Source organism: Oncorhynchus masou, chromosome 3, assembly GCF_036934945.1.
Source record: "Oncorhynchus masou masou isolate Uvic2021 chromosome 3, UVic_Omas_1.1, whole genome shotgun sequence".
Taxonomy (NCBI): domain Eukaryota; kingdom Metazoa; phylum Chordata; class Actinopteri; order Salmoniformes; family Salmonidae; genus Oncorhynchus; species Oncorhynchus masou.
The window spans coordinates 6,169,483-6,185,703 of record NC_088214.1 but is presented as its reverse complement, the minus strand read 5'-3'; the positions used below and the strand labels follow the sequence as shown (position 1 = coordinate 6,185,703).

Sequence of the window (16,221 nt, the reverse complement as noted above, 5' to 3'; positions counted from 1 at the left end):
TGAAGGTCAGATAGAAGATAGGAGAGACAGAGATAATAGAGGACATGTAAAACAGACAGAGATAATAGAGGACATGTAAAGCAGACAGACAGATAATGAGGCTGTAGAGGTGAAGGTCAGATAGAAGATAGGAGAGACAGAGATAATAGAGGACATGTAAAACAGACAGATAATAGAGGACATGTAAAACAGACAGACAGATAATGAGGCTGTAGAGGTGAAGGTCAGATAGAAGATAGGAGAGACAGAGATAATAGAGGACATGTAAAACAGACAGAGATAATAGAGGACATGTAAAACAGACAGATAATGAGGCTGTAGAGGTGAAAGTCAGATAGGAGAGACAGAGATAATAGAGGACATGTAAAACAGACAGAGATAATAGAGGACATGTAAAACAGACAGAGATAATAGAGGACATGTAAAGCAGACAGACAGATAATGAGGCTGTAGAGGTGAAGATCAGATAGAAGATAGGAGAGACAGAGATAATAGAGGACATGTAAAACAGACAGAGATAATAGAGGACATGTAAAACAGACAGACGGATAATGAGGCTGTAGAGGTGAAGGTCAGATATAAGATAGGAGAGACAGAGATAATAGAGGACATGTAAAACAGACAGAGATAATAGAGGACATGTAAAACAGACAGATAATGAGGCTGTAGAGGTGAAGGTCAGATAGGAGAGGCAGAGATAATAGAGGACATGTAAAACAGACAGAGATAATAGAGGACATGTAAAGCAGACAGACAGATAATGAGGCTGTAGAGGTGAAGGTCAGATAGAAGATAGGAAAGACAGAGATAATAGAGGACATGTAAAACAGACAGAGATAATAGAGGACATGTAAAGCAGACAGACAGATAATGAGGCTGTAGAGGTGAAGGTCAGATAGAAGATAGGAGAGACAGAGATAATAGAGGACATGTAAAACAGACAGAGATAATAGAGGACATGTAAAGCAGACAGACAGATAATGAGGCTGTAGAGGTGAATGTCAGATAGAAGATAGGAGAGACAGAGATAATAGAGGACATGTAAAACAGACAGAGATAATAGAGGACATGTAAAACAGACAGATAATGAGGCTGTAGAGGTGAAGGTCAGATAGGAGAGACAGAGATAATAGAGGACATGTAAAACAGACAGAGATAATAGAGGACATGTAAAGCAGACAGAGACAGATAATGAGGCTGTAGAGGTGAAGGTCAGATAGAAGTTAGGAGAGACAGAGATAATAGAGGACATGTAAAACAGACAGAGATAATAGAGGACATGTAAAACAGACAGATAGAACAGCATCCGTGTGACTCAGTCTGACAGAGGAGGCTTCAGTCACTCAAACACTAGGGGGGTGTGGTGACATGTATCTCTGAGGGGGTCTGTTTGTGGCAGTGTGGGAACAGAGATGGAGGATAGAGATGTCTGGCTTGTTGTTTACATCCTCTGGACTGAGAGACACAATGATCTCTGTCTGGACTGAGAGACACAATGATCTCTGTCTGGACTGAGAGACACAATGATCTCTGTCTGGACTGAGAGACACAATGGTCTCTGGACTGAGAGACACAATGATCTCTGTCTGGATTGAGAGACACAATGATCTCTGTCTGGATTGAGAGACACAATGATCTCTGGACTGAGAGACACAATGATCTCTGTCTGGATTGAGAGACACAATGATCTCTGTCTGGATTGAGAGACACAATGATCTCTGGACTGAGAGACACAATGGTCTCTGTCTGGACTAAGAGACACAATGGTCTCTGTCTGGATTGAGAGACACAATGGTCTCTGTCTGGATTGAGAGACACAATGATCTCTGTCTGGACTAAGAGACACAATGCTCTCTGTCTGGATGGAGAGACACAATGATCTCTGTCTGGATTGAGAGACACAATGATCTCTGTCTGGATTGAGAGACACAATGGTCTCTGTCTGGATTGAGAGACACAATGATCTCTGGACTGAGAGACACAATGGTCTCTGTCTGGATTGAGAGACACAATGATCTCTGTCTGGATTGAGAGACACAATGATCTCTGTCTGGACTGAGAGACACAATGGTCTCTGTCTGGATTGAGAGACACAATGATCTCTGTCTGGACTGAGAGACACAATGATCTCTGTCTGGATTGAGAGACACAATGATCTCTGTCTGGATTGAGAGACACAATGATCTCTGTCTGGATTGAGAGACACAATGATCTCTGGACTAAGAGACACAATGATCTCTGTCTGGATTGAGACACAATGATCTCTGTCTGGATTGAGAGACACAATGATCTCTGGACTAAGAGACACAATGATCTCTGTCTGGATTGAGACACAATGATCTCTGTCTGGATTGAGACACAATGATCTCTGTCTGGACTGAGAGACACAATGATCTCTGGACTAAGAGACACAATGATCTCTGTCTGGATTGAGACACAATGATCTCTGTCTGGATTGAGAGACACAATGATCTCTGTCTGGATTGAGAGACACAATGATCTCTGGACTGAGAGACACAATGGTCTCTGTCTGAACTGAGAGACACAATGATCTCTGTCTGGACTGAGAGACACAATGCTCTCTGTCTGGACTGAGAGACACAATGATCTCTGTCTGGATTGAGAGACACAATGATCTCTGTCTGGACTGAGAGACACAATGATCTCTGTCTGGACTAAGAGACACAATGATCTCTGTCTGAACTGAGAGACACAATGATCTCTGTCTGGACTGAGAGACACAATGGTCTCTGGACTGAGAGACACAATGGTCTCTGTCTGGACTGAGAGACACAATGATCTCTGTCTGGACTGAGAGACACAATGATCTCTGTCTGGATTGAGAGACACAATGATCTCTGTCTGGACTGAGAGACACAATGATCTCTGTCTGGACTGAGAGACACAATGATCTCTGTCTGGACTGAGAGACACAATGATCTCTGTCTGAACTGAGAGACACAATGATCTCTGTCTGGATTGAGAGACACAATGATCTCTGTCTGAACTGAGAGACACAATGATCTCTGTCTGGATTGAGAGACACAATGATCTCTGTCTGAACTGAGAGACACAATGATCTCTGTCTGGATTGAGAGACACAATGATCTCTGTCTGAACTGAGAGACACAATGATCTCTGTCTGGACTGAGAGACACAATGATCTCTGTCTGGACTGAGAGACACAATGATCTCTGTCTGGACTGAGAGACACAATGATCTCTGTCTGGATTGAGAGACACAATGATCTCTGTCTGAACAAAGAGACACAATGATCTCTGTCTGGACTAAGAGACACAATGATCTCTGTCTGGATTGAGAGACAGGGAAATGTCTGTTTACAGGAGAAGAGTATTTTCGTAGAAAAGATTGGCCTCTTCTATCTGGTACTGCATCCAAATGTCAGCTCTCCTGTTGTCTACACAGTTTATGTCTGGTTAAGATAGCAGTACTGTTGTTACCTCCTTCCTCCTCCCTTCCTCTCTCTCTTCCTCCTTCCCTTTCCCTCCCTCTTCATGTATCCCAAATCGATGACCGAGTGTATCCTAGTAGCCTTTTAACAAGTCGGCATTTTCAACAGGCTTTCCATTGACTTTGACCTTCTGTTTGGAGACAACAACATGCTCTCTGCCTTTGCCCGTCCCGAATGGAATCCTATTGTAGTGAACTACCTAAAGCAGGTTACCATTTGGGACGCGGCCACCGTCCGTCTGTTCTCTCTATGCTCTGAAGAAGATTGGATCTGAATGGCACATTGAAGATAATGTGGACAGTTTCAGGCTGTCCCAGTACGTGACGAGGATGTTTCTGCTCCTCTAAATCTCTTATTTCATGGTGTATAAAGCAGACTTGGGGTTTATCTAGTGTTTATAAAAATGTGTTGTTTGGATCCCGAATGGATAGCCGGGTGAGTTATTCATGACAATCCCTGGGTAATCTGTTAACAGTTCCATTTTAATTATCGATGCGTATCCACCGTCCCACGACGCAGAAGGCAATTCATAAACGTAATATCCCCTGAAAAAGGTTTTAGCTTATAACGGACGACCAGTCCGTTTGGATAGCACCCATGCCAGTAGAATGGATTACCAGTCCGTTTGGATAGCAACCATGCCAGTAGAATGGGTTACCAGGTCGTTTGGATAGCAACCATGCCAGTAGAATGGGTTACCAGGTCGTTTGGATAACAACCATGCCAGTAGAATGGATTACCAGTCCGTTTGGATAGCAACCATGCCAGTAGAATGGATTACCAGTCCGTTTGGATAGCAACCATGCCAGTAGAATGGATGACCAGTCCGTTTGGATAGCAACCATGCCAGTAGAATGGATTACCAGTCCGTTTGGATAGCAACCATGCCAGTAGAATGGATTACCAGTCCGTTTGGATAGCAACCATGCCAGTAGAATGGATGACCAGTCTGTTTGGATAGCAACCATGCCAGTAGAATGGATGACCAGTCCGTTTGGATAACAACCATGCCAGTAGAATGGATTACCAGTCCGTTTGGATAGCAACCATGCCAGTAGAATGGATTACCAGTCCGTTTGGATAGCAACCATGCCAGTAGAATGGGTTACCAGGTCGTTTGGATAGCAACCATGCCAGTAGAATGGATGACCAGGTCGTTTGGATAGCAACCATGCCAGTAGAATGGATGACCAGTCTGTTTGGATAGCAACCATGCCAGTAGAATGGATTACCAGTCCGTTTGGATAACAACCATGCCAGTAGAATGGATGACCAGGCTGTTTGGATAGCAACCATGCCAGTAGAATGGATGACCAGGCCGTTTGGATAGCAACCATGCCAGTAGAATGGATGACCAGTCCGTTTGGATAGCAACCATGCCAGTAGAATGGATGACCAGTCCGTTTGGATAGCAACCATGCCAGTAGAATGGATGACCAGGCTGTTTGGATAGCAACCATGCCAGTAGTATGGATTACCAGTCCGTTTGGATAGCAACCATGCCAGTAGAATGGATGACCAGTCCGTTTGGATAGCAACCATGCCAGTAGAATGGATTACCAGTCCGTTTGGATAGCAACCATGCCAGTAGAATGGATGACCAGTCCGTTTGGATAGCAACCATGCCAGTAGTATGGATTACCAGTCCGTTTGGATAGCAACCATGCCAGTAGAATGGATTACCAGTCCGTTTGGATAGCAACCATGCCAGTAGAATGGATGACCAGTCCGTTTGGATAGCAACCATGCCAGTAGAATGGATTACCGGTCCGTTTGGATAGCAACCATGCCAGTAGAATGGATTACCAGTCCGTTTGGATAGCAACCATGCCAGTAGTATGGATTACCAGTCCGTTTGGATAGCAACCATGCCAGTAGAATGGATGACCAGTCCGTTTGGATAGCAACCATGCCAGTAGAATGGATTACCAGTCCGTTTGGATAGCAACCATGCCAGTAGAATGGATTACCAGTCCGTTTGGATAGCAACCATGCCAGTAGAATGGATTACCAGTCCGTTTGGATAGCAACCATGCCAGTAGAATGGATTACCAGTCCGTTTGGATAGCAACTTCAGAATCTCAGAAATAACGACTGACTATTGTCCAGACTATCCCGTCTGATGAAGGGATAAAACAAAACAAATTTACTCATTAAAATATATTTTTTAATGAAATCATGTCATTATATATATATATATATATATATATATATAAATATATAATATAAATACAGTTCAAGTCAGAAGTTTGCATACACCTTAGCCAAATACATTTAAACTTAATTTTTCACAATTCCTGACATTTAATCCTAGTAAAAAGTCCCTGTCTTAGGTCAGTTAGGATCACCACTTTATTTTAAGAATGTGAAATGTCAGAATAATAGCAGAGAGAATTATTTATTTCAGCTTTTATTTCTTTCATCACATTCCCAGTGGGTCAGAAGTTTACATACACTCAATTAGCATTTGGTAACTTTGCCTTTAAATTGTTTAACCTGGGTCAAATGTTTTGGGTAGCCTTCCACAAGCTTCCCACAATAAGTTGGGTGAATTTTGTCCCATTCCTCCTGACAGAGCTGGTGTAACTGAGTCAGGTTTGTTGGCCTCCTTGCTCGCACACGCTTTTTCAGTTCTGCCCACAAATGTTCTATAGGATTGAGTCCAGGGCTGGAATTTTTTCTGGAATTTTTCCAATACCTTGACTTTGTTGTCCTTAAGCCATTTTGCCACAACTTTGGAATTATGCCTGAGGTCATTGTCCATTTGGAAGACCCATTGATGACCGAGCTTTAACTTCCTGACTGATGTCTTGAGATGTTGCTTCAATATATCCACATAATTTTCCTACCTCATGATGCCATCCATTTTGTGAAGTGGACCAGTCCCTCCTGCAGCAAAGCACCCCCACAATATGATGCTGCCACCCCCGTGCTTCACGTTTGGGATGGTGTTTTTCAGATTGCAAGCTTCCCCCTTTTTCTTCCAAACATAACGATGGTCATTATGGCCAAACAGTTCTATTTATGTTTCATCAGACCAGAGGACATTTCTACAAAAAATACGATCTTTGTCCCCATGTTCAGTTGCAAACCATAGTCTGGCTTTTTTATGGCGGTTTTGGAGCAGTGGCTTCTTCCTTGCTGAGTGGCCTTTCAGGTTATATCGATATAGGACTCGTTTTACTGTGGATATAGATACTTTTGTACCTGTTTCCACCGGCATCTTCACAAGGTCATTTGCTGTTGTTCTGGGATCTGGGATTGAATGTGTCTCCTTCCTGAGCGGTATGACGGCTGCGTGGTCCCATGGTGTTTATACTTTCCCATGGTGTTTATTGTTTGTACAGATGAACATGGTACCTTCAGGCTATGGAAATTGCTCCCAAGGATGAACCAGACTTGTGGAGGTCTGCAATTTGTTTTCTGAAGTTTTGGCTGATTTATTTTGATTTGTCCATGATGTCAAGCAAAGAGGCACTGAGTTTGATGGTCGGCCTTGAAATAGATCCACAGGTACACCTCCAATTGACTCAAATGATGTCAATTAGCCTATCAGAAGATTCTAAATCCATGACATCATTTTCTGGAATTTTCCAAGATGTTTAAAGGCACAGTCAACTTGTATGTAAACTTCTGACCCACTGGAATTGTGATACTGTGAATTATAAGTGAAATAATCTGCCTGTAAACAATTGTTGGAAAAATGACTTGTGTCATGCACAAAGTAGATGCCCTAACCGACTTGCCAAAACTATAGTTGGTTAACAAGAAATCTGTGGAGTGGTTGAGAAGCAAATTTTAATGACTCCAACATAAGTGTATGTAAACTTCCGACTTCACCTGTATATATATATATGTGTGTGTGTGTGTGTGTGTGTGTGTGTGTGTGTGTGTGTGTGTGTGTGTGTGTATATATATGTATGTATGTATGTATGTATATATATATATGTGTGTGTATATGTATATATATATATATATATATATGTGCGTGTATATGTGTATATATATATATATATATATATATATATATATATATATAATATATATATATATGTGTGTGTATATATATATGTGTATATATGTATTTTTTTTGGTAGCCGATTTTTAAAGCCGCGGCTATTTCCTCAGCTTCGCGTCGGGTTTTAAAACAGTCCTTAGCAAGACGTTATCACACAACAACCCCAGCGTTCTCACGTCTTATTGCTTAATTGTTTGTTTCTTTCAAGCTTGATCGAGCTTCAAATCAAATGGTGTTCGTCACGTACACAGTCGACAGCAGGTGTAAATGGTGCTATAAATGGTGCAGTGAAATGCTTGCGTGCGAGCTGCCTCAACACTGCAGTTTATCTATATCAACATGAGGACAAATGATAAATAAAGGTAATTAGGAAGTAGTGTACAGTAGTTAACTGATAAGGATTCAATAGGGAAAGGGGGATACCTAGTCAACTGAAATGTGTCTTCTGCATTTAAACCCAACACCCTCTGAATCAGAGAGGTGCGGGGGACCATAATTAACATCCACGTCATCGACGCCCGGGGGAACAGTGGGTTAACTGCCTTGTTCAGGGGCATAACGACACATTTTTTAACTTGTCAGCTCGGTGATTCATTCACTGGCACAGCGCTCCTACTCACTGAGCTACCAGCCGCCCCACACAATAGGATATACAGTATAAATTGTGAATGTGCTATGTCAACTATGACTTTATTTACAATTATAACAAAACAGTTGTTTTTACTGCTCTAATTACAGTGGTTAAGAGTTTATGATAGCAATAAGGCACCTCGGTGGTTTGTGGTATATGGCCAATATACCACGGCTTAGGGCTGTGTCCAGACACCTCAGAGGGTTGTGGTATATGGCCAATATACCACGGTTAAGGGCTGTGTCCAGACACCTCAGAGGGTTGTGGTATACGGCCAATATACCACGGCTTAGGGCTGCATCCAGGTACCTCGGTGGTTTGTGGTATATAACCAATATACCACGGCTTAGGGCTGTGTCCAGACACCTCAGAGGGTTGTGGTATATAACCAATATACCACGGCTTAGAGCTGTATCCAGGTACCTCAGAGGATTCAAAATCAAATCAAATCAAATGTATTTATATAGCCCTTCGTACATCAGCTGATATCTCAAAGTGCTGTACAGAAACCCAGCCTAAAACCCCAAACAGCAAGCAATGCAGGTGTAGATGCACGGTGGTTAGGAAAAACTCCCTAGAAAGGCCGAAACCTAGAGAGCAACCAGGCTATGTGGGGTGGCCAGTCCTCTTCTGGCTGTGCCGGGTAGAGATTATAACAGAACATGGCCAAGATGTTCAAATGTTCATAAATGACCAGCATGGTCGAATAATAATAAGGCAGAACAGTTGAAACTGGAGCAGCAGCACGGCCAGGTGGACTGGGGACAGCAAGGAGTCATCATGTCAAGTAGTCCTGGGGCATGGTCCTAGGGCTCAGGTCCTCCGAGAGAGAGAAAGAAAGAGAATTAGAGAGAGCATATGTGGGGTGGCCAGTCCTCTTCCGGCTGTGCCGGGTGGAGATTATAACAGAACATGGCCAAGATGTTCAAATGTTCATAAATGACCAGCATGGTCAAATAATAATAAGGTAGAACAGTTGAAACTGGAGCAGTAGCACGGCCAGGTGGACTGGGGACAGCAAGGAGTCATCATGTCAGGTAGTCCTGGGGCATGGTCCTAGGGCTCAGGTCCTCCGAGAGAGAGAAGGAGAGAATTAGAGAACGCACACTTAGATTCACACAGGACACCGAATTGGATGGCCAATATACCTGCTTAGGGGTGTCCAGAGGAGAAGTACTCCAGATATAACAAACTGACCCCAGCCCCCGACACATAACTACTGCAGCATAAATACTGGAGGCTGAGACAGGAGGGGTCAGGAGACACTGTGGCCCCACCCGAGGACACCCCCGGACAGGGCCAAACAGGAAGGATATAACCCCACCCACTTTGCCAAAGCACAGCCCAACACCACTAGAGGGATATCTTCAACCACCAACTTACCATCCTGAGACAAAGCTGAGTATAGCCCGCAAAGATCTCCGCCATGGCACAACCCAAGGGGGGGGGGCGCCAACCCAGACAGGATGACCACATCAGTGAATCAACCCACTCAGGTGACGCACCCCTTCCAGGGACGGCATGAGAGAGCCCCGGCAAGCCAGTGACTCAGCCCCTGTAATAGGGTTAGAGGCAGAGAATCCCAGTGGAAAGAGGGGAACCGGCCAGGCAGAGACAGCAAGGGTGGTTCGTTGCTCCAGAGCCTTTCCGTTCACCTTCCCACTCCTGGGCCAGACTACACTCAATCATATGACCCACTGAAGAGATGAGTCTTCAGTAAAGACTTAAAGGTATATAACCAATATACCACGGCTTAGGGCTGTATCCAGACACCTCAGAGGGTTGTGGTATATAACCAATATACCACGGCTTAGGGCTGTGTCCAGGCACCTCAGAGGGTTGTGGTATATAACCAATATACCACGGCTTAGGGCTGTGTCCAGACACCTCAGAGGGTTGTGGTATATAACCAATATACCACGGCTTAGGGCTGTGTCCAGACACCTCAGAGGGTTGTGGTATATAACCAATATACCACGGCTAAGGGCTGTGTCCAGGTACTCCGCATTGCGTAAGAACAGGTCTTATTGGTTTATTGGTATTTATATTTATTATGGATCCCCATTAGTTCCTGCCAAGGCAGCAGCTACTCTTCCTGGGGTTTATTATGGATCCCCATTAGTTCCTGCCAAGGAAACAGATACTCTTCCTGGGGTTTATTATGGATCCCCATTAGTTCCTGCCAAGGCAGCAGCTACTCTTCCTGGGGTTTATTATGGATCCCCATTAGTTCCTACCAAGGCAGCAGCTACTCTTCCTGGGGTTTATTATGGATCCCCATTAGTTCCTGCCAAGGAAACAGATACTCTTCCTGGGGTTTATTATGGATCCCCATTAGTTCCTGCCAAGGAAATAGCTATTCTTCCTGGGGTTTATTATGGATCCCCACTAGTTCCTGCCAAGGAAACAGATACTCTTCCTGGGGTTTATTATGGATCCCCACTAGTTCCTGCCAAGGCAGCAGCTACTCTTCCTGGGGTTTATTATGGATCCCCACTAGTTCCTGCCAAGGCAGCAGCTACTCTTCCTGGGGTCCAGCATCAGTTAAAAACAATTCAAAATATAACATGACACTTTTCACAACACATTCGGTGTGTTCCCTCAGACTACTACCACATATCTACAATACAATGTGTGTGTAGAGTGTGTGTGTGTCTCTTCACAGTCCCCGCTGTTCCATAAAGTGTATTTTTATCTGCTTTTTAATCTGATTCTACCGCTTAGCCACATACCACACCTCCTCGTTCCTCATTGCTGAATTATAGAGTGGCTGTATCACAATCGTCTGTGATTGGGAGTCCCATAAGGCGGCGCACAATTGGCCCAGCATCGACCCGGGTTTGGCCGGTGTAGGCCGTCATTGTAAATAAGAATTTGTTCTTAACCTCTCTGGCCCACCCGACACGCTAGCGTCCCACCTTGCCAACAATAAATGCAAATGCGCTACGCCAAATGCTAATAGCACTCGTTAAAACTCAAACGTTCATTAAAACACACATGTAGGGTACTCAATTGAAGCTACACTCGTTGTGAATCTAGCCAACAAGTCAGATTTTTAAAATGCTTTTCGGCGAAAACATGAGAAGCTATTATCTGATAGCATGCAACACCCCGAAATACCAGAAGGGGACGTAAAACAAAAGAATTAGCGTAGCCGGCGCTACACAAAACGCAGAAATAAAATATAAAACATTCATTACCTTTGACAAGCTTCTTTGTTGGCACTCCTATATGTCCCATAAACATCACAATTGGGTCTTTTTTTCGATTGAATCGGTCCTTGTATACCCAAAATGTCCATTTATGAAGACTGTGTGATTCAGGAAAAACACAGTTTCTAAACGCAACTTTATTTTTTTTAAATGAAAAAACTTGCTTATAAACTTTGGCAAAACACTTAAAACTACTTCTGTAATCCAACTTTGGGTATTAGTAAACGTTAATAAACGATCAAATTGATCACGGAGCGATCTGTATTCAATAGCAGCAAGTTTGGAAAACGTAGTCCACTTTCCCCCTTCCATTTCTTCCTGCTGTGTATCCGACGACAGGATGTGCCTATTACTCAGATGACCAAGGATTTACCTGAATAGAATTCACAACACTGGCGACATCGTGTGGAAGCTGTAGGAACTGTAAGCCGGTTGCTATCTATTATACCTTGCAATAGACAATACAGAGACTGGCGGATTGATTTTTTTCTTCGTCGATTTTGTGATCAGGTTTCCTTGGGATTTTGACCACGAAACACGTTCTGTTATAGTCACAGACACCATTTAACCAGTTTTAGAAACTTCAGAGTGTTTTCTATCCACACATACTAATCATATGCATATACTATATTCCTGGCATGAGTAGCAGGACGTTGAAATGTTGCGCGATTTTTAACAGAATGTTGAAAAAAGTAGCCCTAGCTCTAACAGGATTTATTAACTGAATTACTTAAATAAAGGTAAAAAAATATATATATTTTTTTTTAAAGTTGAATCTGCAAAAGACTCCAGTGTTGGCTACGGGCTACGAGCTATGAGCTATGAGCTACGAACTATGAGCTACGAGCTATGAGCTACGAGCCAGGAGCTAGCAACAAGGTGACCGTTATGTGTTTTACGCCAACTTGCCTGGCATAATGGAGCCAACGTCAAACTCCGCGTAATGGAGCCAACGTCAAACTCTGCGTATCTGGCACTCCGGTATTGAAAAGGAAAATAACACAGGTGTGGATGGATGTTGTGTCAGGTCGGGGTCTGTGTGTATCTGTCATGTTACATAGTTGTGGCCCCTAGCATTTAGCCCTTACCTCTCTAACGTCAGGCTTGGTAGAGGGGAAGGTCTGTCCCACAGACTGATGTGTCCAGGTGGTCACTCCTGCTGTCTCCCTCTAGGCTGCAGGCACTGGATGGATTAGACACATAAGGTCGGATGCGTCCCAGACAGCACCTTGTACCCTATGTCGTTGTAGTGCACTATATATAGGGAATTAGGGTGCCATTTTGGAACACGTTACATTTACGTCCCAGGCAGCACCTTGTACCCTATGTCGTTGTAGTGCACTATATATAGGGAATTAGGGTGCCATTTTGGAACACGTTACATTTACGTCCCAGACAGCACCTTGTACCCTGTGTCGTTGTAGTGCACTATATATAGGGAATTAGGGTGCCATTTTGGAACACGTTACATTTATGTCATAACCCAGAACAGCATTCTGGGTAGTGGGTAGCAGACATTTTCCACAAAATGGTCTCCGAAGCGAACGTAAACGACGGATGCTGATGATCCAACCAGCTATTAGCTTGTTGATAATAAAACAGTCTGTCTGAATAGAATATTCCGCCTGTTCCGTTGAGGGACAGTGGAGCTGCTGAGGCTCCATGAGGCTTTGGAGAGATATTGGGCAATATTATCTGTTACTGCGTGTGCCTTTGTACCCTGTCTCACCAGCGTACCACATTGTTGTGCATTGGGCCAGGAGTTTTCCCTAGGAAAGACTCCCGAACTCCAGTGTATTTAGAGAAGCATGAGGTCAAACTCTGGCCCCGACTGATTGTGTTCTTCCTCGTCTATCAGGTGAAGTGTGACCAGTACTGGCCTGTCAGAGGGACAGAGACCTATGGTATGATACAGGTCAGCATGTTGGATACTGTGGAGCTGGCTACCTACAGCGTACGCACCTTCGCTCTCTACAAGGTAAGGGACTCTCATTCTGTCTCTGTCTCTCTCTCTCTGTCTGTCGATCTCTCACTCGATCTCTGTGTCTCTCTCTCTCTCTCTCTCTCTCTCTCTCTCTGTCTGCCTGTCTCACTCGATCTGTCTCTCTCTTTCAATTTAATTAAATTCAAGGTGCTTTATTGGCATGGGAAACATGTGTTAACATTGCCAAAGCAAGTGAGGTAGCTAATATACAAAAGTGAAATAAACAATAAAAATGAACAGTAAACATTACACATACAGAAGTTTTAAAACAATAAAGACATTACAAATGACATATTACGTATATATACAGTGTTGCAACGATGTACAAATGGTTAAGGGTACACAAGGGAAAATAAATAAGCATAAATGTGGGTTGTATTTACAATGGTGTTTGTTCTTCACTGGTTTCTCTTTTCTTGTGGCAACAGGTCACAAATATTGCTGCTGTGATGGCACACTGTGGAATTTCACCCAGTAGATAAGGGAGTTCATCAAAATTGGATTTGTTTTCGAATTCTTTATGGATCTGTGTAATCTGAGGGAAATATGTGTCTCTAATATGGTCATACATTGGGCAGGAGGTTAGGAAGTGCAGCTCAGTTTCCACCTCATTTTGTGGGCAGTGTGCACATATCCTGTCTTCTCTTGAGAGCCATGTCTGCCTACAGCGGCCTTTCTCAATAGCAAGGCTATGCTCACTGAGTCTGTACATAGTCAAAGCTTTCCTTCAGTTTGGGTCAGTCACAGTGGTCAGGTATTCTGCCACTGTGTACTCTCTGGTTAGGGCCAAATAGCATTCTAGATTGCTCTGTGTTTTTGTTAATTCTTTCCAATGTGTCAAGTAATTATCTTTTTGTTTTCTCATGATTTGGTTAGGTCTAATTGTGCTGCTGTTCTGGGGCTCTGTGGGGTGTGTTTGTGTTTGTGAACAGAGCCCCAGGACCAGCTTGCTTAGGGAACTCTTCTCCAGGTTCATCTCTCTGTAGGTGATGGCTTTGTTATGGAAGGTTTGGGAATCGCTTCCTTTTAGGTGGTTGAAAAATGTAATGGCTCTTTTCTGGATTTTGATAATTAGTGGCTATCGGCCTAATCCTGCTCTGCATGCATTATTTTTGCTGTTCTACGTTGTACATGGGGGATATTTTTTGCAGAATTCTGCATACAGAGTCTGAATTTGGTGTTTGTCCCATTTTGTGAAATCTTGGTTGGTGAGCGGACCCCAGACCTCACAACCATAAAGGGCAATGGGCTCTATGACTGATTCAAGTATCTTTAGCCAAATCCTAATTGGTATGTTGAATTTTATGTTCCTTTTGATGGCATAGAATGCCCTTCTTGCCTTGTCTCTCAGATCGTTCACAGCTTTGTGGAAGTTACCTGTGGCACTGATGTTTAGGCCGAGGTATGTATAGTTTTTTGTGTGCTCTAGGGCAACAGTGTCTAGATGGAATTTGTAATTGTGGTCCTGGCGACTGGACCTTTTTTGGAACACCATTATTTTTGTCTTACTGAGATTTACTGTCAGGGCCCAGGTCTGTCAGGGCCCAGGTCTGTCAGGGCCCAGGTCTGTCAGGACCCAGGTCTGACAGAATATGTGCAGAATATCTAGGTGCTGCTGTAGGCCCTATTGGTTGGTGACAGAAGCACCAGATCATCAGCAAACAGTAGACATTTGACTTCAGATTCTAGTAGGGTGAGGCCGGGTGCTGCAGACTTTTCTAGTGCGTATTATTATGTGGCTGGGTGACCCTAGTTGGTCCTCAGACAGAAGGTCTAGGGCGCGTTGGTCCTCAGACAGAAGGTCTAGGGCGCGCTGGGTGTTTGGACACCAGAGTTTAGACACACTGTGTTTGGGAAAAAGGGTTTTTCTTGTATATATTTCCCATTTGAGTCCATAAAGAGAACAATCTGTGTCTTGTGTATGTCCTCAGTGGTTGTGGGGGGGTTGTCAGAAAGGCTATCAGGGTGGCTGACAGGGGGGGGGTGCTCAGAGGGGATGAGAGCCACTGGGCTTGGGGTTTATTAGAGATTAAATCCTAAATAAGACTCCACTGGAGAGGGCAGAGGAGCATCTAAATTCACTCTATGCAGCCCTGAGAAGCAAACCTGGCGTGTGTACATGCAAAATTAATGAAATAAAAGTCCTTCTTGTTGATGGAGGAAACATTGAAACTGTGGATGAGAGTCTTGAAGCATTTGATGCTGTTCTCAATGACTTTAAGAATGCTCATGAATCTGAGCTAGAGCTGGTCACAGAGGAGGAACAGGAAATGCAAGCATTAACTATTATCAACCAAGAATGAGAACTTATGAACATTTCCTGAAAATGGTGGAAATATGGAAAAAAATAAGAAATTGAGCCACAAACGTTCATTGAACCACACGGCAGCATTTCCAAATGTGTCAGACACATGAAGTAAAACAAAGTATTCTAAGACTGCTTCCTCAGTGTCCTCCGCACGTCTAAAAGCTGAGGCTGAACGAGCAGCTCTACTAGCTCGCCAAGCATCATTACAGGACAAGCATGCATTGGAACTGGAGAAGGCTCAACTGGAACCACAGAAAGCTCAACTGGAACCACAGAAAGCTCAACTGGAACCACAGAAAGCTCAACTGGAACCACAGAAAGCTCAACTGGAACCACAGAAAGCTCAACTGGAACAACAGAAAGCTCAACTGGAACAACAGAAAGCTCAACTGGAACAACAGAAAGCTCAACTGAATGTTAGGAGGGAAAAATGGCCCTGGAAACAATGGCCCTGACATATAATGCCAAACTGAAGGTCCTGGAGAGTGTTGAGTCAACTTCTCAATCCCAATGCTGTGGCAGCCCACTTACTAAGCCAAGAAGATGGAATGAACTCTTATTTTGAGAACCAGGAACCCGAGGTCTGTGAGGAACCT

The 16,221-nt window shown here is 43.7% G+C and overlaps 1 protein-coding gene across 1 annotated transcript in view; it reads left to right on the top strand.

The window, feature by feature from the left end:
* The window catches only part of LOC135509245 (receptor-type tyrosine-protein phosphatase F-like), a 626,176-nt gene that overhangs the window by 578,779 nt on the left and 31,176 nt on the right, over nt 1–16,221 (top strand). The window contains 1 exon segment of the mRNA XM_064929741.1: nt 13,192–13,311. Within this exon segment, the coding sequence (XP_064785813.1) occupies nt 13,192–13,311 (120 nt within the window).